Source organism: Onychostoma macrolepis, chromosome 17 (genome assembly GCF_012432095.1).
Source record: "Onychostoma macrolepis isolate SWU-2019 chromosome 17, ASM1243209v1, whole genome shotgun sequence".
Lineage (NCBI taxonomy): Eukaryota > Metazoa > Chordata > Actinopteri > Cypriniformes > Cyprinidae > Onychostoma > Onychostoma macrolepis.
In genome coordinates this window covers 8100866-8126050 of record NC_081171.1, presented here as the reverse complement: position 1 = coordinate 8126050, position 25185 = coordinate 8100866, and the positions used below count along the sequence as shown (strand labels likewise).

The 25185-nt window shown below is 36.1% G+C and overlaps 1 protein-coding gene across 2 annotated transcripts; it reads right to left on the bottom strand.

Annotated features, from left to right (window-relative positions):
* Positions 1-16: 16 nt before the first annotated feature.
* On the bottom strand, positions 17-24174 carry bach2a (BTB and CNC homology 1, basic leucine zipper transcription factor 2a). 2 transcript variants are annotated; one of them, XM_058749732.1, is made up of 5 exons: positions 23895-24174; positions 12704-12960; positions 6932-8428; positions 2461-2667; positions 17-2376 (listed from the first exon to the last, which is right to left on the bottom strand). In XM_058749732.1, the coding sequence occupies exons 2-5, from the start codon at positions 12944-12946 to the stop codon at positions 1930-1932; spliced, it is 2394 nt and encodes a 797-aa protein (XP_058605715.1). In that variant the 5' UTR covers positions 12947-12960; positions 23895-24174; the 3' UTR covers positions 17-1929. The 2 variants fall into 2 exon arrangements, with proteins under 2 accessions (XP_058605715.1, XP_058605714.1); XM_058749731.1 differs by lacking the exon at positions 23895-24174 and adding an exon at positions 14523-15218.
* Positions 24175-25185: the final 1011 nt, after the last annotated feature.

Below are 25185 nucleotides of genomic sequence, written 5' to 3'. Positions count from 1 at the left end.
TGCAAAACACATTCAATCTGCATAAAACATGCTTGGCAATTTATTTAATATCCTAGTAGACAAATTCAATGTGGACACATTCAAGAATGTAACAAATACAGATTATGAATATTGAGGTCACAACTTTTCAAGATTTGATTAACAAAAGAAAGCAAAACAATCATTTTCAAAGAATCCCACAAATACCTATAAACAGAATATGTACAATACATACAAAATCTACATAAAAGAAACGATTGTAAAACGTCTTTTAAAAAGGTTGTAAACCAGTTCTGCTACAGACCTTGTCCGAGAAGAGAGGTATATCGATTTTACAGGTAGAATTTCAAAACTCTCCCTACTGCATGTAAACTAATAACCAATATTCGTATTTGCCCTTATCACAATATTCATATCACAACTGTGGTGCATCATATAACAAAGGCATGAAGCCTGATTTATCCAAATCCATAAGGTCATGAGAATAAAAACTCAGAATATGCACAGAATTTACTCTAGTAATTTGTAAACATTATAAGACATATTTGAAGTCTTGACAGTCAATTTTTTGAGTCATCTTTTATGGTGCACAAATTAACCTACATGACTGTATGAGATTTTTGATTGATTTTTCCCAATGTGAACTTATGTTCAATCAGATTCCCAAAACTTTTGGTAAAACAAAATATTAAACATAAGGTTTAATCAAGTCTTACATTTTATTAAAGTCATGCAGTCCACAACATTTTGAAGTAAACAGACTAAATTAATTAAACAATAAAACATATACCCCATCTCACCTTTGAACTTAATTATTGTGTCAATGCAGATATGAGTGGATCCTACACGTGATCGCTTAAAGCAACAACAATGTTAGACACAAAAATAGAAATGCAGCATTAAGCTTTTCCAACTGTTTTTACCTTAAGGGTTAAATTTTCACCTCATGTTATTACATTTAAACATGTAAAAGTGTTATAAGGCTAGTGAAAATTACACCGAATTGATTGAGGGAGTGAATTGAGAACTTTTAAATGTGAAAATATTAGGACCAGAGTGGACTGTGGATACGTATGCAAACCTTTTAACATTTTAAAAATGATAAAGGTCTGCAAACCCCCCAAAAAACCCAAACGTAAGAGAGGAAAATAATATTGTTTTTTCTTTGATTTCTGACTCCAGTAAAATGATAATGTGCATATCGCCCTGAATGAATCAAATCAGATCTAAGAGATCTAAGAGATCTAAGTGTGAGCTACCAAAATGAACCAAGTCAGAATAACTTAATTTACTAAAGTTTGCTTGGAGAGTTTTATATACAACAGACATCCCTGATCAGTCATTTTAACATTCTAGAAAACTGAGCTTCGAAAAAAAAAATCTATAGAAAATTGCTTCCATATCAAATGATGCTTCATCACAAAATGACTGAGCAAACATTTAGGCAGCTAATCGTCATTGCTTCATCATCTGTTTTGTAGAAGAGCTCTCCATTGTACTATTTCAGAAAGAGATCAGATGTTGATTTTTCCATGGTGACAAACAGATTGCTTGGCTTCTTGCAAATTCAGGTGAGCAGCTGTTTAGTTTCAAATTTGTAAGGAATGCTTGAATGCACAATAGATACAAAACACTCGATATCCCATTTGCATATGCTGCTTGATTTAAAGTCACAAAAAAAAAAAAAATCTGGAATTCCTGAGATAAATCTGAGAACCAGATACCATATAATGAATATGAAAAAAGGAAGGAAATGTTCAAAACGAAATGACTTTAGCATCCTATACAGCATGTATGAGAACAAATCCATATGCACACAAACAAAAACACATCAGGTGATGCACTTCTTAAAGTAGCGACATACAAAACTTAACACTGGCAAAAAAACGTAACATTTGAACACATAGAATCAATTGTCATGATCAAAGATATGAATGCAGTTTACCGGACTCAGTTTCTCTCAGGCAGCTCTTCTGTTGTACACTTCTCGGTCATTTCCTGGCAGAAATCAGTCGTCACACTTGAGCTGGCCATGTGGGAAGATTCCGACCTCTCAGAGGTGACAGTGTCTTGGGGCGGCACAGCCTCTCTGTCCACTCTTAGGTGTGAGTGTGGTGGTTCGACTATGGCCTGGCAGTCATTTAAGCCTGGGGACGACACCACGCTGTTGTGTGAGGTGAGAGTGACGTCTATACTGGTGGGACTGGGAGAGATTCTAAGGTCTGGACCAGATGAAACTGGGTCTGAGTGTAGATTATACAGAGATTGAGACTGTCCTGGACTCCATTGTTCTTCCCTACAGACCTCCTGAGACAAAAAGGAGAAGTTTTCCCACAGCTCCCCCATGCAGACCTTCAGCTGGCTGCGTTCGGTTAGGAGCTTCTGTCTCTCGCAGACCTAGCAGAGGAGAAACACATGCAATAATGAAGGCTTCTTGTGAAGCATGCAAGCAAATTCTCTAAGGTTGTTGGCGCAGCCTACCAGTTTGTGAATCTCACGCTCCAGGTTCTGGATGCAGTCCAGCTTTCTCTTCCTGCAGCGCTGAGCTGCGATGCGGTTTTTACTGCGGCGTCTCATGTTGTGGATGAAGTCTAGCTGATCTGAAGTCAGCGTATGCATCTTTATCATCAGCTGAAAGTCATTGCGTGGAAGCTCTGTGATCTGGTCTATTGAGAAAGGCAGTTTCACCTGCAAGTGTACAGCATATTAGAGTTCAGATGCATTTACTGCAGCATATAACTTCACATACAGGAAGAAACTTAATATTAACAAACAACAATTACATATATACTTACAGTATGTATATGTTTATATTCTGCAAATTTCACACAACCTTCACAGAAAATATGGAACTTCACCACTAGATGACACTGCCATCTAACTTGTATGAAATGTTTTATTCATTTGCATTCAGGCTTAAACTAGAAAACTAAACTTCGGAAACTCATCAAATATAAAACAATAAATAAACAAACAACTTAATTTTCAGTAAAAGACTAAGATTTTTTTTTGTAACACACACACGTTCGTTTTTTTGTGAAAAGTGGGGACATCCCATAGGCGTAATGGTTTTTATACTGTACTTACTGTATGTGCTATTGCCCTACACCAACCCTACACCTAAACCTACCCCTTACAGGAAACTGTGCATTTCAACTTTCCCCCCAAAAAACCTCACTCTGTATGATTTATAAGCGTTTTGAAAAGTGGGGACATGGGTCAATGTCCTGAAAAGTCACCTTTACCTTGTAATACCTGTGTCATACCTTTGTCATTATACAAATCTATGTCCTGACTTTTCACAAAAACGCGCACCCACACACACACACACACACAGTTAGAGATAGAAAGATGATAGATAGGATACTCTAAAGTGAGAGTACAGACATTTGTGACCCTGGACCACAAAACCAGTCTTAAGTGTATATTTTTCAAAATTGAGATTTATACATCTGAATAAATAAGCTTTCCATTGATGTATGGTTTGTTAGGATCGGACAATATTTGGCCGAGATGCAACTATTTGAATATCTGGAATCTGAGGGTGCAAAAAAATCTAAATATTGAGAAAATTGCCTTTAAAGTTGTCCAAATGAAGTTCTTAGCAATGAATATTACTAATCAAAAATGAAGTTGATATATTTATGGTAAGACATTTACTAAATATCTTCATGGAACATGATCTTTACTTAATATCCTAATGATTTTTGGCATAAAAGAAAAATCGATAATTTTGACCCATACAATGTATTTTTGGCTATTGCTACAAATATACCCCAGCGACTTAAGACTGGTTTTGTGGTCCAGGGTTACATTTATGATAAATAAATGTTGTTCTTTTGAACTTTCTATTCATTTCTAATTCATCAACAGAAATATGAATTTCTATTTTTCAAAATTGATCATCTCTGATGGATCATGTGGCACTGACGGCTGGAGAAATGGCTGCTGAAAATTCAGCTTTGCTGTCACAGGAATAAATAATATTTTAAAAGATATTAAAATAGAAAACAGTTATTTTTAAATGCGTTTCAAAATATTACTGCTTTTACTGTATTTTTGATCAAATACATGCATAAATTCTTGACAGATTCCATAAAATTCTATACGGTATGATTATTTAAAACCACTGTAAATTTACATTTCCTTACAGATTAGCCACTGGGTATGACGTTTGTTCTTTAACCCTTGCTGAAAGATTTTAGGTGGGTTGGTAATATATACTTGTAATAAGCTACAGCAAAGAGCTTCAGTTTCTTGATATTGTTCAACTAATCACAGCACAGCTCTGAAAATGAGCACAGGACACATTATGGTTCAATTACAAATTCTGCGAATAGAGTCACTGTATTCTCATTTCCATGCAATGACAAAGATGAAACCTGACTTCAAACTCTGCCGAGGGAGTTGGTCATAGTGATCACCATGACGAATACTCCCTCTCTCTGCTATGACCTTGTGCCACTGCTCAGTCTGTGTAAAATGGAGGTCTATATTTAACCGCTCTACTACAGAGAGCTCTGTAATAAGGCTAGAATGACAGATTAGGCTTCCAGCAGCACAGGCACGTTTTCTCCTCTCCTTCTCTCTGAAGTCAGGTCGTTTCTGGGAGAAGGCACTCATACTGCGAAGTAGGGCTCATCTGTTAGCCAGTGAGGTGAAGCGGCCCATCATCAGATGGGAGCCTGGGGGCCGCTGCCCCACTTCTGTCTGGGGACCTGCAGCTGGGAGCTTTAAACTCAGGCAGAGTGAAGGGCAAAATAAAGACGGCTATAGAAAGACTGTTTCTGAAGAGATTTCTACACTATATTGGGTTCAAATTTTGCTTTTTTTTCATAATCTATTTTTCTTAAATTTGTGACAGATAAAAAAAAAATAGTATGGTATTACCATGGTGCTTTGGACATGTACTATTGTTTTCTTAGAAGTACCATGGTTCCTTTTTTGCCATCATCACATGATCATGAAATAATTAACATTTACTGTTACTCACAATCATAAACAATTTGTCCAATTTGTGCATATTCTAAACCTGTATGAGTTTCCATAGTATCAGAAGTGGCCTAAAAATACTACAGTGTTTTTTTTTTCTCCTATGGAACTTTCCATACTATGGAAGTCAATGGAGACCAGAAACCGTTTGGAAGAAAGAAACCCATACAGTTTTGTAACAATATGAGGGCGACAGAGTTTTCATATTTGGGTGAATTATCACTTTAAGAAGCAATACTCCATAAGATATTAAAAGTTGTTTTCAGAGAATGCATCTTTAATAAGAGTACATATAATCCTACTTGTAGATATTTTTGTTTTCATTTTTAAAAGTACAAACAAGAATAAAAAATAAATAAAAAATCTTCTACTGCAGTAAGACAGAATATATGTATATACAAGATGAAAACAAGTCTTAATATCTTATTGTGTGTTGCAAGTAAGTTTATCTTGTTTTATGTATTTTAAGAAAACAAACAAAAAGAGACATATATATAAAAAACAAAAACAAATTATAAGTCATTTTGCAGTACATTAGCCTAAGTATAATGTTTATATGCTTGATACATCAACACAGAACTAATGTTCGGTCACAGGTGTTTGTATATCAGCTATTTTACAATAGAAGGAAACTCATCCAGTCAGATTGTAGAATCTGAAGCTATCAGTTTCATATTGCTGCTGTGAAATATCTGGCTTTTTATGGATCTGCCTTAAACACATTCTGAGAATCCCACAAAAAAATCTTTGTAGTCATTTGTATACTGACAGCAACAACTCAATTGGGTCATCAAAAATCAAACGACTAAATGAGACAGCAAATTATCATACACAGATTCTTGAACTGGCAATGTGTCAGTGTTGTCAGGAGGAGGAACAATTATGTCATTGGGACCTTAGGAACAAGAACGGCTCAGAGCTTATTGCCATGGCAACCCTCCAGTGTTTGCCAAATTACTGCAGCTTGATTCTCAATCTCAGAAGCTCGGGAATCAAATGTGGGAATGTTTTGTAATGATAATATTTTTCATAATTATTTAAGGGGATTTTGCTTTTTAATGGGATCAAGAATTGGATTTGAACTTGTGCCCATCAAAAGCTCAAATGTCAACAACATGTGTGCCAACAACTGCACAGGGCTGGACTGCTTGGGGGAACAAAAAAAAAACAAAAACAAAACAAAAAAAATAAATAAATAAACAAACAAATAGTGATTTTTATGATAAAAATTGTGAATGCAATATAAAGTCTGCATTTTTTTTTAAAAAAGCTCCAGGGTTGCTGTGCTTGTCTGTAGGGATGCACAATTTGGCAAAAATGCTGTGATTATATATCTATATGACTATAATATAATAAATAATAAAAATGACAAATTAAACAAAATAAGAAATAGTACTATTGTAATATTTTACTGAAAAACAAAATAGTATTGAAGAAAAATATAATAATTTTATTTTACAGTACAACTGTTAAATTACAATACTACGGTAGTAATATTTTTGGACTCAATTTCTTTATTTTCAATCATTCAAACAACTGGGCTTTGATGTTTAGGTGGAGAAGTTCTTCTTATTTCAAGTAAGATGGGAAGATGGTTGGCACGTGGTAGGTTGCCAAACGCACGTTTAAGCGACCGAATTAAGCTGCTGAAAACACTGGATCATGAGCTACTCGCGTGTAAATTAACACAGTGCTATGCTACACTCTGAAACATGCAGCACTGACATAAATATTTATGTAATCATGTATGTAACAGTCTTTGTGATTTGATAACTGCAATAAGCCATATCTCGATTTCAGCTTTACTTTGATTAATCAAGCAGTGCTACACTGCAAGTTTTAATATCAACTTTGTTATTTATTTGGGATACAGAATGTGCAACCTCCTGTGTTCAAAATATTAGTGCAACTAATATTTCCAAACATGGACCAAAACTAATATTTCCAAACATATACCAACCTCTTGAGTGTGCTCTTTGGTGGGAAAGGATTCACTATCTCCATCGGAAAAAGATCCAGATTCTTCACTGGAATTAGTGTCGTACGACTTCTCGCACTTGAGCTTTGGTGGCCCCGACATGCTATGCTCCTGGTGTTCAAGGGCCAGGCATCGAGCCATGGTGGAACAAGGAGAGGTAGAGAGCTCAAACTGGGGCAGGCTGGAAGGAGATCCTCCACTGCCATCCTCAGCATAGGAGTAGGAAGAGCAAGAGCTGGAGGTTCTGATGTGGCTCTCGGCACGAGACGAACGGGGACACATTTTAATGGGCACCGGACAGCTGCTCTTTGGCCGGCGGCGGTAGGGCAATGCGGGCTCTTGAGAGACAGAAGTTGGAGACAGTGCTTGGGAGCAGGGGAATGACTGGCTGGAACCTGCCCATAAGTCATCCGGGGTCTCCTGGCCCAAACAGCTCTCACCCGGATAAGAGTGTGCGGGTGCTGCCAGATGGTAAGGGGCTCGAGAGGAGAAGATGACACTTCTTCTGTCGCTCTCCCGTTCAGAATCTTGGGAACAGATCCTCTCAAAGGAAAGTGACTTGAGTGACATGCCATCGGTTAATTTCTCAGCCTTATTTGAGGAAGTCACTCCAAGTCCCCCAATGAAGGCCTGGTAGTCTTTTTGGAAGTCGTTTGGAGCAACTTGTGGTTCTTGAAGGGGAGAGGTTCTGCTGGTGAGTTGCAGATCAGCAGTAAGACAATGATCCGAAGACGTGACTTCCTTTTTAACAAGGGAGCGCAGGCACACTGGTGAACACTTGCTCACAGGCAATTCGATGGGCGTTGAGCTAAGTTGTCTTCCTTCAAACTCCATTTCCATTTCCATCTCCATCTCCATCTCCATCTCCATCTCACTCCCTTTACCCCCGACCAGACCGTCCTGCTCCAACTCGGACAAGTCTAGTGGCACACAGTCTTCCCCACTTGCTGGTTCTGCTTTAACCTTGGAAAGATCAAGGCCTTGGGCATCGCTGCTGGTGACGGTATCCTGCAGGGAGCCGTGTAAGCTTGAGGTACTGCTGTGAGAGGAGGTGGTTGCGTTGTGCTTAGCAAGAACCTGATGGTACTTTCTATATTTGGGATAACGAGGGAGGTCGAAAGTTGGAGGTTGGTCTGATCGATGCAGGTTGTCGGGGACTTTTAATTGCTCAGTTTCAGGGTGTAGCCTTGATCCGGACAGTGGTGGTTTGGAGTCATTTGGCTGCACATTTGCATCCTCTAATCCATTATAATGATGGTTCTGAACCAGAGTCTGAGGTGATGGTGGATTCTGGCTGGTCTGCATGCCATCAGCCTCACTTTTCATCTGGGCCTGTAGGAAGCGGAAGCAGGAGTCTTCTAGGTTGTGCATTCCCAGGAATTCGGCACAACACATGACATCCTGGATGTTGTCCCTCTTGAGCAGCAGCTTGGCTGTGTAAGCAAACTGCAACAGTGGGGTAAAGCCTTTCTCCGTGATCTATAAAAAGAAAACAAAACAAGCTGATATTTCAGGGTCATCAGTGGTATTTTAATCAAATTAAAGCGGCACTTGTGTGACATTTTATTTGTTTCCCCAAAAACCAATTATATTGTTACTCAAGGTTTCCTGCCATCATTTCGATACATTTTCTACCTCCTTTATGAGAATTACAAAAGGCTGTTTTACTACTGTACCTTTAAGACTTAGGTAATAGTGATGCTGATATTTCTTATTAATGGTAGACGTTAAAATTTGATACTACTGTCAGTGCCAATAGCCTCATGGTTTGTGTGGCGACCCGAGTTTGAAAACCCTTTTCGTGGTTCTTTGCTGATCCTGCTCCCCTCTCTCTCCACCCAATGCATTCCTGTCTACTATACTGTCATGTCCAATTAAAGGCATAAAAGAGTCCATAAATTAAAAATAATAAAATAAAAAAATAATAAAATAAAATATATATATATATATATATATATATATATATATATATATATATATATATATATATATATATATATATATATGTATAATATATATACACACTACTTTGAGAAGAACTTAAAAAGAACAGAAAAACTAAAATAATTTTAAACGTAACAAGTGAATTTAGTTATGATAACATTAATGTACAATATGAAAAAATTTATGTTTATTTTGATATTTGCCAATGATAACATTTAACAGTGTTATTAAATTTACATTTTTAAAGATTAAGCGAGTTTTAGATGTTGACAATGGTCATTTAAAAGTAAAAATGTATAGAAATTAATATAGAAGTATTTATATAGAAAATAATAATAATAATATAGAAATAGAATTAATATAGAAAAAGAATTAATATAGAAAAAAATACAGAAATTAAATCAGAATCGACTGATATTTAGATGCACACAACCGTTCAATAGTTTGGAATCATTAAAAAGTTTGTGAAAAAAGTCTCTTATGCTCACCAAGGCGCATTTATTTGATCAAATGTTTTCTATTTTAATATTTAAAAAAAAATAATAAAATGCAATTCATTCCAGTGATAGCAAAGCTTAATTTTCAGTTGCCTTTACTCCAGTCTTAATTAAGTCTCACATGATCCTTCAGAAATAATTCTAATATGTTGATTTGGCACTCAAAAAACATTTGTTCTGGTTAATATTTTTGTGAAAACCTTGACCACAAATGACTGAGAATAATCAGCTTATCCTCAAATCCCATTTTATAAATCGTGCTATAAAAAAACTGCATCTATGCTACAAAGTATCTGGGCTTCCTATTCAATGTCTCACAAGCTTTACGTCAAGTAATAAAGTGAAGTGAACTGCACAGTGTCAGGAACAAAAATAAACCACCCTTCTCATCACTTTCAATCACTCTATCGCTCTCGTAGGTATCCATGAATGCTCGGGGCAGCGCAACCACATCAAGTACATCATCTTTAAAATAGAAAGTCATCCTGCTGAAAATACAGCTCCCCCAGACATTCAGTCAGTCCTCCCAGAACTGCTAATAAATAGAAAAGCTAGGGGGGGAAAATGCTGAGCATTCTGTGGATCTATTTTCAGCTGGCATCAGCAGCTGCCGCCTGCAGAAGCATGTCTTTATGGAAGCCAAGCGCCATATGAGACTCCTTTAATGTTATAACCAGCAATCCTAATGAGGGCAGCAGGCAGGGACGCATGTACACACACAAAGCAGAAAGCAGAGACTATAAAGCAAGAGGGAAGCAGCTCAGCATGGCTCTGAGGAGAGGATGAGATATGAAGCCAATTTCCCGGTCATTACAGAATACAATTTGACATTAAGCGTTTTGAAGATGAACGATAATTAATATATAAGCAGAAGCAAACGGGGGCCTTCTGACATATCTGGGATATTGTAATATAACTCTGAGCTTTGAGATCGCAAAGCACCTAAAGTATTACAACACAGAGAATCAGCCATGAATAAATCATACTTCCTCAAGCACAGTGAAGTTCTGAGAGGGAACTCCGCTAACACTCCTGGTAAACATAAGCAATTATGCCAACTCAAAGCTGTAGACGATGAACATGTTTTCTTCACTGCCACATCCCTGTCGGACTTCTCTATCTATCTGAACACAAAGGAGCACATTTCTTGTTTTTAGAACACAATATTCCTAAAAGGAAAATATTTTGATCAAAAGTACAGTAAAACAGCAATAGATTGCAACGCATAACTAGTGGTGGGTGATCTACTGGTTCAAATGGCAAACTGGTTTGATCTGCAAAGATCGCCAGCGGCCTCAAATTATTTTTACACAGTATGTTCTCAAGCTCTCATGCAGCCTGTCTGCTGTTTTTGTTTCGTGCAGATATGTTTTATGTAGTATAATTTCACAGGGCTTAAGTCAGACCATTCTATGTTTGCTTTAAATTGTCAAATTATTATACAATCTAATTTAAATCAAAAACCTTTCATGCAGCATATTTGTTTGGATTGCGATTATAATGCAGTGGTTCTGCAACTGTTTCATGTATTCTGATTCATATAAAGGCCCAGTCAGGGAAAAACCGTGATAAAAGTCCTAAAAAAAAAAAAAAACGGGTTAAAGATTTTTGGTCAAACCACCCACCACTACACATAACAGAAATATTATTATTTTAAATTTTAAATTCATCAGCCATTACTCCAGTCTTCAGTGTCACGTGATCCTTCAGAAATCATTCTAATATGCTAATTTGGTGCTCAAGAAACATTTATTATCATCATCAAGTTGTGCTGCTTGTGGAAATATACCAGATTCTTTGATGAATAGAAAGAAAAAAGAAAAAAACAGCATTTATTTGCAATAGATTTGTTTGGTAACATTATAAATGTCCTTAACCATCACTTTAGATCAATTTAATGTGTCCTTGCTAAATAAAATGTATTATTTCTTTCAAAACAATCTTATCTTTATAACATTTCTTCTTCTTATTAATGTTAAAAACAGTTTAATATTTATAATATAAACTGCTTAATATTTTTGAGGAAACCCAAATTCCGGAAATGTTGGGACGTTTTTTAAATTGGAATAAAATGAAAACTAACCTATATCAGGCAAGAATGGGACCAAATTCTAACACCAAAACTCCAGAAACTCATAACCTTGATGCTCAGACATCTTCAAACTGTTTTGAAAAGAAGAGGAGATGCTACACCATGGTAAACATTCCCCCGTCCCAACTATTTTGAGACCTGTAGTGGGCATCAAATTTGAAATGAGCTCATTTAATGGATAAAAGTGTACAATTTCTCAGTTTAAACATTTATGTTCTCTATGTTCTATTGTGAATAAAATATTGGCTCATGTGATTTGAAAGTCTTTTAGTTTTCATTTTATTCATATTTAAAAAATGTCGCAACATTTACGGAATTCGGGTTGTACATCTTTTCAAAAGAACAGCATTTATTTGAAAGGGAAATTGCCTTTTTTGAACAATTTAATGTTTCCTTGTTGAATAAAAGTAATCATTTCACGAGTTCACACTTACATATAATAAACTGAGTAAAGGGTTATGCGTATTTGGCGTGCTGTCCGGGGAGAGGTGTCCGAGCTCGGTGTTTAGCCCGGACCCAAAAGCGCTCCTCCCCGTGTTGGGGTAGGAACAGGCTGAAGGTGAGGAGTTGGGTTGGTAGAGGGATGCTGAAAGACGAGAGATAATGAAGCTAGCACTGCTTTGATTATTTATAGGGGTTCTCTCTTGCACTGATTGGATAGATGGCGTAATTACTGATGATGAATTGGCAGTGTTAATTATCTGCGCGTGCTCCTCCTGAAATTTGTTGATAAAAAAATCACTTCTTGAAAAACAACAAACATTTGAACGGTAGTGTATATTCAATTTCAAGACATTTTCAGATGTTACTCATTTCCATGACTTTTTCAGATATTCTGACAATTTTATTTTTCATGACTGTGGAACTGTACACAACATTCACTCTAAATGCAATCATAAATATTTCAAAACATTGTGTATTGAAATGATGTCTTTTAATTTTTCCGCACAGGCACGGTTATCTGCCACAAATCGTCTGATTAATTGCCTTATAAAAAAAGGAAGTAATGGTCCTAAAACTGACCAATAAAATGAATAATCAAAGAAATGACAATAAGGGTGTTTATATGCAGTAAATGCAAGGATTTCAGAGATCTCATATCTCCCCTCTTCTGACACAGCTGGGATTTTTGTGAGGTTTTCAGTGCAGGTCATTCAGGTGCATCCTTGCAGGCTGTTAATTTATGCTGAATCTGTACCCCTGCCAAATGAGGACACTCACCTTCTGTGGCAGGTTGATGACCGGCTCATGTTCCGTCTGGCCCCTGAGCAGCAGGGAGAAATACTGGCTACAAGCTGCCAGCACTGCCCTGTGGGCACGGATCTCCCTCCCCTCCACCAGCACTGTCACATCACACAGGACGTCCTGCTTCCGCTGTTCATTCAGGCACAGGAGGATGTTGGCACAATGCACTGTCGACTCATAGACATACATGGGAGCTTCAGGCTTCTCCTCCGTAGACATTCCTTGCTCAGAGCCTGTGGACGAAAGTGACATGACATGACTGCTCCACATTATTCAAGTTTCAAAAAATATTTATTGCACATGTCTGATGGAAAGCTAGTCTAAAGGGGAAAAAATGCTATTCATCTCAGTGGCAGTTCTTCAAAACCAATAATGGACAATTACACAATTGCTGATGCAATCGCACAGATGTCTCAAATTGAGCCGATGGCCAATTAGCAGCATGTGTCAGCTTCAAAGGTGGCCTGATAATTAGGACTTTGATATGTGAATTTCCAAAGCGACACTAGTAGACTTTCCAAGAGGCTAGCATACAGTATCATGGGTACTGGTCTCAAAAATAAATAATACGTCAAACAAGCACACAGAAGCTCATTGAAGCACACAGATGATTACTTTACAGGGCAGTTGCTACATAAAAAAGGCAAAAAATGTGTTGCCAACTGTAAAAAATGTGAGTCTATAATAGTATGGGTAGCCATCTCAAGGGAGTCTAATGATGGCTCTGCATGGCCATATAATGGCAAAAGAATATTAGCCTATTTTGCAAGACCAGGTTGCAATAGTGGTAGCCTCTGTTGCACTATTCCTGCCGTTCCCATTTTCAAGATGACAATAACATCCCTGATGCTTAAAAAAAAAAAAAAAAAAACTGATCCAAACATAATAAAGGGAAACTGATTTATGGGAAATTTTGAAATGTAGAAATTAAGTAATAATGTAAGTCACTTTTAATAAATTTAATGCATCTTCACTGAAAGTGTATTTCTTACAAAAAATGTAATAGTAGAGTAAACATAATTCTTCTATATAATACTGAATATAATTTTCAGTATTAATGATTTTACCATTTGATGATGGTCAGAAACCAAAAAATTTCAGAAGCAAAAAATAAATAAAATAATAAATGAGACAAAATATTTAAACAAAGGAAGAATGTTGTATTAGCTAAATATCTTAGAAAAATAATCCATAGAATAACCCACAGACTGCAAATTATAAAAAATATTATTTAAATTGTGATATTTGGATGGACTACTGTATATATTACTGAATATAATTTTCAGTATTAATGATGATTATATGTTGAGCATAAATCTTTTGATGATAGTTAGAATCCCAGTTAAAGAAAATGAAAATGTAAACAAGATATAATACATATAAGACTATAAGTGGAAGTTAATCAATAAGTAAGATAATAACACCAATGTCCATATTAATTTGATAAGTGGAAATATTTACAGTCATTAATTTATGATAAACTCCTTGAGGATGACCTGATCCAGATTTATTTTGTGATAATGATCATGACCATGCATCATCCCTTACGTATACTTCTTCAACACAAGATGTGTTTTCTGCTCTATTATCAGACTACGTTCATTCCTAGAGGCAGTGAAAAGCTGAAAGGAGGAACTAGTAAGGGGGATATTCCAATTATTTTGAACCAGTCTAGTGAAGATGAGCTGTTGAATAGCAATTGCTCACTCTAACATACAGCATTTCAGCATCTTGGCTTTGGTAATCTCAGCATTAGCTTGTGAATCATTAACACATCTCCCAATAAAGCACTTACAGAGCCACACACTGACAGAGAAATGTCTGATAGCAGCTGTCACTCGCTTGCTCTACCCACACTAATGAGATATCACCAGCATGTCAATTCATTCAGAGATGCTGCTCTGAAAAGGAAAAATACCATGCAAACAAACAGAGGGAATTACAGCATGTTTCATCATCAACACTGATGCATGACTATGTCAGACAACCATGACCATAATGCAGATGAGCGTCATTACAATGGCGTTTGAAGTATCATGTATTGTGAGTGTTGCACATGCAGTACAATGAACTGGGTTATCAAAAGACAAATTATTCTGAGAAAAGTGATCCACTGAAAACTCATTCAAGTGCAAAACTAGGCTTAACCGTTCGGTCGCTGTGGAAACAAACCTACTACAGAACTAGCCCATTCTGTTTCTGCTCCTCCAGGACTGAATGGAAATATAATTAGAAAGCATTTGTTAAAATGTCCACGATGCTGACCAACCCTGCAGTCTCGCTAATTTATGAAGCCCCTAATTCCCCGACCTAAATCCATTATGGCAACACCAATATGGCTTTATATGGAGGAGTAATAATTCCTTTGATGGAAAAGAGACTGCAATAAGCATGTACACACTCTAGTAACAAACTGTAATTAGATAAATTGCATTGAACATATATACAATATATAATTCAGGTTAATTAAGCTTCATTTAGTATAAATTTTTTTTTTGCACCCTCAGATTACAGATTTTCAAACAGTTGTATCTCGGCCAAATAATGTCCGATCCTAACAAACCATACATCAATGGAAAGCTTATTTATTCAGGTGAATTTCGAAAAATTGACACTTAAGACTGGTTTTGTCGTCCAGAGTCACAAATATTTTATTTAATGTTCAACAGAAGAAGAAAAAAAACTCATACAGGTTTAGAAAAACTTAAGTAAATGAGTAAATGATGGCAAAACTTTAATTTTTGGGTTAACTATCCCATTAAAGTTTGTTTAAACTCATTTAAACTCAACAAAAATTTCAAGAAAAGAAGTCCATTAGATCCCACATGGACAAACATTAAATAATTGATTACACAGCACAAATGTAGTGACCCCATTTTTAACACAATCACCAAGACATTAATTAAAAAGTACATATAATTCAAGGCCTCCTACTTCAGGGGGTAATATGGCCGTTATGACCACCAAGAGAAGCCTGGCCTAATTTCATACTGACCTGATTACAGCAGCTCTTCTTTCAGTTCCAACCACCGAAGAGATTTCTGAGAATAATAGTATGCTGTATTTTAAATGAAGCTTAAGTGAGATGGTTTAACATGCTAATAAGGAGAGACTATTAGTCAATAACTTAAATAAGATGAAATGTTACTACAACTAACGACACAACCTGAATTGAATTTCCATGACATTTATAGAGACTTCTACGGTCCAGATTTCCAATTGTATTTCAGATAATGTTTATGTAATCTATATATAATGTAATATTAATATATAGATAGTCTACCAAACCTAAATTAAATTGAAATTGAAATTGAAAAAGAAAATTGTTAACCACTATAAGTGTTATTGACCTACACATGAACTCTATGCCTGCCTGATGCTCTGGTTATGAGAACAGTTGATGAGCATATCCTCGTAAAATATATAGGCTAACCGCTATCTGCAGATTCCATGAGCTAATGTTTTGTGTTGCAGGACGTGGCAGGCTGCTGGAGCGGCGATCCAGTACTGCCTGATGCTTTAAGCCTGCAGGTCAGGAGAGAAAACCACACACAACCAATCAGAATGACACAACACACCTCAGATAAGAGCTCATCTTGGGGGGATTTTCCAGCAGGAAACTCGACAATGACATCATTAGTTTCGACAATGAACTATTGTGCTCAAAATAAGGTTAGCTGTCTCCCTTTCAGAGGGTTACTGTCATATTCACAAGCCAGTATAAAGGACGTGAACAAATGGTGTTTGTAAGAATGGATCCCTTTGAAAAATGCAAGCTATTTTTTGGTACTCCGTGGGAAATGTCCCACAATGCATTCACATCCATCTCGCTCAGTTCCCTATGCAAGTTGGACACAAAATGCCAGTGTAAATTGTGCCAGCTCACTTATTCATATGAATTACAGTTCTACAAATTAGCGTTGTTTATTCAAAGGCAACCAGGTGTTAGCTAAACAGCTGAAATATCACTCCTCAAGTCAATCAGGGCATTCCTAAGCAGGCTTTCTAATGTAAGGATAGGGGGTGACTCCATGCCAGAGTATTTTGGGCACTGGTTGCTGAAACAGAGCTTGAATGAATCATGGTTTCCCAGAGACTGAAGTGAGAAGTGACTCATAACTGTCTTTAATATGGGCAGAGGCAAGCGTGACACTAAAACACAGCAAGCAAGCTATAAATATACACAGAAGCTCACAGTGAGCTGGATAAACATACTTCAGTACAAGCAGTACATAATACAATCAGCAGATGGTGAGGCATTAAAAACATAGATCAAGGATATTTTAGACTAAACTCACAAGAGACTGTGCATTACCATTAATTTGCCATAAATAAGGGGTGTTCATGTAGGTACATTAGATTAACTTTGAAATTAAATGTTTTTGCAAATGCTTTCATAAAAAAAAAAAAGAAGTCTTTTGCTAACCAAAGCTGCATTTATTTGATCAACAGTAAAAACAGAAATATTATGCAATATGATTACATATTATTATTACAATACAAAATAATTGTTTTCTATTTTTAATATATTTTAAAATGTTTTTTATTCCTGTGACGCAAAGCTGAATTTTCAGTCTTCAGTGTCACATGATCCTTCATAAATAATTTTAATATGCCGATTTGTTGCTCAAGAAACATTTCTTATGGTTATCAATGTTAAACTCAGTTGTGCTATTTTTGCGGAAACTGTGATAAGTTTTTTTTAGGATTAATAGAAAAAAACTGCATTTTGACAGTACTACAATTTTGCCTTTGTTCCATTTAATGCTAAAAAAGTATTATTTCGCTGAATAAAAGTAATAATTTCTCTCAAAAATTTGAATCTTACTTACCTTAAAACGTTGATCGTTTTGTTTTGTTTTTTTGCACAAAAATATTTTATGACAAATAAGGAATCTGATGATGCAAAATTAATAACTGAAGCATTTAATTGAAGGATAGTTTATGCAGATTTAATGGCATTAAATTAATTTGCTTTGCTATTGAAATTTAAATTGAAGACACTATTAAATATCGTCTTATACTCCCATACTCACAAATTGTGAGACATTGCCAAAATATTCTAATGATACGGCCTGATAGTTCTGATGAAACTAGAAAAATACGCAAAAAGACATTAAATACATTGCAATATAGACAGTGTTGCCTCCTTTTTTTTTGCCGTCAGCAAAGAAGAGCTTCTGAAGTGAAGAGATTAAACAGCAGAACTTTTTTCTCATTGCCTTTTAGAACTTATCTACACTTGAGTAATGCCTGACAACACAACAAAACTAGAGCACTCCCGATATAATCAACGAAGCTGCCTACATTGTGTGCGCACTGCAGTTTGACTTCATACTGTTGCGGTCTATACAGCTTGCTTGATTAAAACTGGAGCATGCTAGTTTTGTCACGTCATGTCGTTCGCGTGTAGTGTAGATGGGATGTCAGCATGACCAAGGCCTGGACATCCTTTCTGAACAGATGGTAATTGAGGCCAGCATGGGAGGCAGTAACCGTCTGAGGGTGACTGATGGTTCAGCCAGCAGGTTGCACCTGATTTTCTCCCTACAGTAAAATATCATGAATTTCAAATGAATATCACACAAGTACTGTGGGTTCAAATAGCTTGGAAGAAATGATTAACATAATCAACTAGGAAACACTGAAAAGCTTTGAAGATTTCATTCTGCTGTGATCTCACAAACCGATTGCAAAACATCAAAAAGAAGGAATGCAAAAAAAGCAAATGCTGAGAGGTTTGAGCGCTTATTAAAATTTCATCATGCTCTACAAATTTGACGAAGAACATAAATACACATTTGAAGACAGTTTATTACTTTTTATCCATGTAAGACAACCTAAGACATGAACGAAGGCATGTCAGAACAACAAACTGTTGAGAAACACAAAAAAAAACAAAAAAACATCTATTATTTTGGTGGCAAGACCTCTTTCTGTACTAACGATTGACAAGGTAGAAATGTTTGCAAGAATGATAACCCAAACCATGTTAGGCAGTGTCCTAAGAATGTTTTCTGGTTCTGTTGACTAATTAGGCAAAACTCTTTGATTAATTAAGGCGTTGATTTATGAGAAATTCCTGGTTGCAGTCTCAATTCCTGACACATTCAATTATTCTCCTTAAACTGCGGAAAGCAATATTACAATGACATTTAGAATCACCGCCCTGAAGTTCACTGTTGTCATTTCAATAGATCTTTCCTAAAATAAGCACAGGTATTTCAATCCACTGGGAATGACCTTTCTTTCCCGTCACTCCATTTTCTAGGATGTCGTCTACACCTCTCTCATTTCAGCTGAACCACTGACATCACATCTCGCCTGAGGTATGTTTCCTCGGTCTGCAGTGAGAGTATAACTGGACCACTCACTTGAAGTCAGTCAAAGCAAAATATAACAACAAAGGAGGTAACGAAATTCAGTGAAATCTAGGATATTCATGGTCAAATTACACATTATGAAAAGGATAGTTCCAGTTCTGCTTGTTGATTGTTCAATACATTGGCATGTTGTGCTTAAAGGAATAGTTTTTAAACTTAAAATGAAAATTTGCTGAAAAACTATTCCCTGCTTAGGCCATCCAAGATATAGATGAGTTTGTTTCTTCTTCAGAACAAGATTTGGAGAAATTTAGCATCACTTACTCAGCAATGGATCCCTCTGCAGTGAATGCGTGCCTTCAGAATAAGAGTCCAAACAGCTTATAAAAACACACAATAATCCACACGTCTTTAGTCCATCAAATGTCTTGTGAAGAGAAAAGCTGCATGTTAGAAATAAACAAGTTCAAACTGTTGTGTCTTCTATCCATTATATTACTTTCTCTAGTGAAAAAGTCATCTCGTCTGGAACAAGAGAGAAATATGCACAGATCAAGCAATGTTTATAAGCAAAAACAGTCTAAAACAGTTCTAAACAAATATGTTGGTGGATTTTGATGTGAGAGGACAATAGGGGATGGACTTTTTTTGAAGTGTTATTACGGACTCATATTTTGACCAAAAGTTTAAAGTTAAAATGCCTTAAGGACAGAATTGTTTATTACAAAGACGCAGGTTTTCTTTTCACTTCACAGGACGTTAGGCCTAATTGATGAACTGGAGTCATGTGGATTATTTCTGTAATTTTGTGATGTTTTTATCAGCTGTTTGGACTCTCATTCTGACGGCACCCATTAACTGCAGAAGATCCATTGGTGAGCAAGTGATGTAATGTTAAATTTCTCCAAATCTGTTCTGATGAAGAAACAAACTCATCTATATCTTGGATGGCCTGAGGGTGAATACATTTTCAACAAACTTTCATTTTTGGGTGAACTATTCCTTTACCAATGTCCTTTAACTGTGACTACATTCACACTACTGTATCTTGTAGCTTAACTGAACTACTGCAAAAACTACGAGAAATAACGGTATGAACCGCATGTGTCATAGAGGGCGCGACCAAAGAGTTTATCGAGGTTAAATCTAACCCAAATGTCAAATTGAAACCCCTACGCATTTACTGCCTACTACGCAGCTGGTTTCCTGCATTCATATTCAGCTGGGTTACTTTTACCTAAGTCAGCTGATGACCTACTTCAAACAGAGGATAAGAGTCACAGCTCCTCTTTCATCTGTCCGTCAAAGCAGAAGATTCCGGTAAAATACAAAAACCGCACCAGTAAGCATCATGACACTTATATTCAAAGAAATAATAGAGGCAAGATGGGGGTGTAGCTGGAGATTTGTGCAAGCTACTTCAGCGTGAATGCATCTTGAGGCTATACATTTGGATTTGCAGACTGAATCTGCAATGGCTGAGATATGCATAATTCCATAAAATGCATGGTAACATATAGAACCGTCTTGGGATTTTTTTTTTTTTTTTTTTTTTAAACGTGATTCTAGCAGCTTCATCCTGCACTACTAAAATGTAACTCTAACTATATAAATACATTAATGAATATATATGAATATTTATAAACTCCACTCCACTAAATCATTCAATATTATATATATTATATTTATGTGTTGCAGATGAACAAACAGCTGTATTTTGTATCATTGAAATATCCACATTTTTCATTTCTTTTTATTTTTAAAGACAAATTTACCAAATATTATGATTGTTTTATTCTAACTAATCTCATCCCCCCACCCCAAGACCCTCTATTATTGAATGAATGAATGAATATAATTTTTTATTTTTTTTATGTGGCAAAAAAAGTAGTTCAGGTGATTCAGGCCAGTCATTACAGCAACATTTTCCTTATCAGAAAGTCCTGTGTAATTAAAATAAAAAATGTCCTTCACCACTAAGGAAATCTTTTAATGACCCCATTAGCTGTGTTTTTGTATTCTCTTGGATTGTGTCAATATCTCAGACTAACTCTACTCTAGCTGTCCAACATGAAGTGAACCAGTACTCAATGGGTTCATCAAGTCCACATAGTTAATAAATGAAAGCTGTGGCCAAGTGCATTCCAGCCCCATTTCTCTCACCCTTTGGCCCATCTGTGGGCATTAGAGGCATTTGTATTATCATATCATGACCCGGCACTTCATTATTAGATTTAATCACAATAGTTTTTGGTTTCAGAGGGGGTATAGAAATGATTTTGCAATATTGTGGTAAAAAATCATATCCGCAGTCAGCCAAACTGAAAGTAAATGAGCAAAAACAAAACTCTGAACACATCAGTCAGTGATTTGATGGTGCAGAGATTGAAGACAATTGACATGCACACTATTACAGTGTTTGGGCTTATTGGTGTTTGCAGCAAGCAACACTGTTATTAATGCTCATACTATGGGTTAGAGGTTTGCATAAATGTGAACATCACACTACAGACATGAATTACAGCTCAAATTATGACTGAGGAAAAGGCTGCTATTTCTTTTCAAAGCAACTGAACAAGATGTGCTAAAATGTCCAAAAGACACTGAAGGATGGTGTTTTTGAATTGGGCCAGTAATCAAATCAAGCAACCACATACTGCACACTAAAAAAACACTGAAAATACTTTAGATACTGTCGAGCAAGTCATTTAGGCTATAACTTTGTTCCTAAAAAATGCTGATATTGATATATGTACAGCGCAGCTCTTACATTGACAAATAATTCAGCTTCCATTGCTGAACATTAAGGTCACACGTATGGTGACTCAAGCACTTCGTGACAGAACCAGTATTCAGTTCGCTTTATCAAACAACTGTATTACAGAAGCAGTTTTCAGCCAATGAAGAAACATCTGTTGTGTTGCAAACACAAGCAGAAGACAAACATCTGTTTCTCAACCGGCGATAAGCGACAAACCCACAACTGCTGACAAAACAGGTGCTTTCATCAGAAGAACAAACCACTGTTACATGACTAAGATGTTTCTGCACGATCCATAGTGAAGACGAACCATTGATTAGTCACGGGCCATTGATCTGACCTGCTAAACACTTTTTGGAGATAAAATCAGGATGAACACTAAAGCAGATTCAAGTCCCAAGCCAAATCTTTTATGGTTAGAAAGATCCTGAGAGCACTGAACATCTGTAATCGGTACTGCAGTGCAGTTGAACCTCATTATCACATTCAGACCATGATTTCTCATGATATTATCACACTAAGGCCACAGCTCTAAATAAAGATGCAGGTAAGATGTTCAAAAGTGTTCAAATTTAAGTTAAAAGCTAAAGGTAGATTTTCTATCCACAATCAATCTGAATATTTCTAGAATTTCTACGATGAGCACAGGAAATTAGCTACTCTATATGCTGCACCACAAAGACCTGTGAACATCTCATCTCACAGGATGTAAACCACAAACACCTCACCCACCCATTAACTGTATCTTTACCTTCCCAGCTTAATATAAAACACATCAAATCTGGGTCTGTGGTGCGACGCAACTGGTTTCATAAACAGTAATAGAATAGATAGGAAAACGTTAATATTTCAGGAGAGATTTTGTAGCATAAGTGTTTTTAAACTTGTCCGGTTCAAAGTATAGTAATAAGAAAGCAACAAACACAAGCCAAACTTGGCAGAGTGACTGTAAAAATTCACAAAGCCACCAACCAATGCCCTCTCACACTTCTTCTTTCATTACAACATAGTGCTGCAATTTCTCTACTTTTTATTTTTTTAAAGTATGTTTCAACATCCCTACTTTGAAAAAAATTCCAAATATAAGAAACTGCAAGGAATAATCAAGTCTATTATTTCTTGATTTAGGTTTGCATCGTACCAAAGGCTTGGTTATCAGTTGATCTTTACCAGCTTTACTTCCTCCAAAGTCATCACACCTCTATTTAAAGACCTCAGAATTTCCAGATAATTCATGGTTTATAGCATCAGCATTAGCCCACTTTTAAATACAGCTTATTACGCAAGTGCTCAGTCAAAACTCCTACAAAGTCAAAACGGAGCAACAACACCAACACTGAGAAAAATGACTTTTAAGTTCTTTGATTGAATTATTGACTTATTTTCAGTCTGTTTTCTATTAATTTATACATAGTGTAACATAATATAGTATATATATATATATATATATATATATATATATATAAAAAAAATTTTTACAATTATTTTAGATATGTTAGGACAACAAGCTAAAGAATATGGAAATGAGAGGTATGGCCTTGGTAATTAACCGATTCTTTTTTTAATTTATTTTTTTTATATATTTTACTTTAGTTAATGTCCACTTTATTTCAATTAAATATTTCTTGTGTGTTTATTTTTAGTTAACTATAACCCTGGGATGATTTTCTTTTCTTTCTTTTTCCATTTTGCCTTTGCAGTACTAATTATAAAGATAAATAGATGTTTGAGAGGGATGAATACACAAAATATTACACACAAAGGCATTAAATATTGTCTTGCTGAATCACTGTTTCCCATTGTCTCAGTCAGAGTGCATCTGGTCCAACCCATAATTGTACCTGCCATCTACAGTACCAGAGACTAAATGCAGCAGCACTAACCTGCAGACCGAAAAATGTACAGTCAGTCAGAGGAGCTGCACTGACATCCAAAAACGTTGACGTAAGCTTTCTGTCTGTGCTGAGACATTGCCTCTTACGCGAGGCATAGACCACAAACAACTTACACAAACAACAAGACGCTCAAACCAAAACACACATAAACTGTAACGAGCGGCACCTCAGGCGGCTCGGACACTCACCTAAACTTTCAGTCGTTCCCGCACGAAGATGTTCTGCAAGACGCCTTCACATGGTCTCTTTCTTCGCGCTTCGCTAGCAGCTGGAGGAGCGCGCAGGGTTATTGTTTTCTCTGAAGCCGGAGGAACGGTGTGTTCAGTCTCAGTCTATGTTGAGTTACATTCGAGACCGCGTGCTTTTGCTTTGCTCTTTGCTGATTGTGGCATTTCCAGCACGCGCCTCCTCTAAATTGCTACATTGTTGACATTGGGGCGATGACGTCATGGCGATGCGCCCATAGTAAAGAGGGGGGAAAAAATTGCACGAACCATTCAGTGTTTCACAATTTGTGAACCTAACGATCTAGCGAACTGACATCTTCGCACCTGTAAATTAATCACCCTCTGAAGTGTATAAGCGGATAGGAGAATAACGCATTTGGCGTGCTAATGATTTCATGGATAATGGCGTTTTGACACCTCGTGCAGCATTAAATTAAACCCTCTAGAAGAAAAAAAATTACATTTTATTGTTAATTAAATTGTTTGGTAACACTTTACAATAAGGTGTCATTTGTTAACATTAGTTAATGTATTAACTATCATGAACAAACAATGAACAATGCATTTATGAAACCTGTGTGAATGAAATTAAATTATATTCCAGTTTTAAATGTGCTTCTGATTACAGATAGCCTGGGATTACACAAGATTTGTATTTTAAAGACAATCAGTTCGAAAGGAGCATAGTTTGCTTTTTGGGTTAAAAGAATTTCTTAATATGATATTTGAATGGTGTGACAATTAGAGATTAGACTGTACAGAAACTGACATCACGCTAATACACACTATACTCATAGTGACACAATGCTGATGTTGTTAACATTAATAATTTGAGAATAACAATAATAATAATTTGCATGGTTTGATGTGATATGAGGTAACCCATCGTTAGATTTAATCACCATTGGTAGCGCGATTTATTGTAATGCTTTTTTCCTCAGTTGGTCAGAACAAACATGGCAGACTTGTTACTTACTTGTTCAGATGGCAATATATGGTGAAAATACTTATTTGGGTCATGTATTCCCAGAGGTGTAAAAGTACTCAGAAATTTTACTCAAGTGAAAGTAAAAATACTCAGTGAAAATTTTACTCAATTAAAAGTACAAGTATCTGGCCAAAAACATACTTGAGTAAAAGTAAAAAAGTACAACTTTAAATTGTATTCAAGTATTAAAAAAGTAGAAATACTTCTTTTTTTTTTCTGACAGACATACAGAAGTTTGGTTAAAGGGAGAAAACGAAACAAAAT

Coding starts and splice junctions, on each gene's coding strand:
- bach2a (XM_058749732.1), bottom strand. CDS start 12,946: ATGTCTACGGAGGAGAAGCCTGAAGCTCCCATGTATGTCTATGAGTCG. Junction 8,429..12,703: donor TCATCAACCTGCCACAGAAG/GTGAGTGTCCTC, acceptor TTCTTTTTATAG/ATCACGGAGAAAGGCTTTAC. Junction 2,668..6,931: donor CCAAAGAGCACACTCAAGAG/GTTGGTATATGT, acceptor GTACACTTGCAG/GTGAAACTGCCTTTCTCAAT.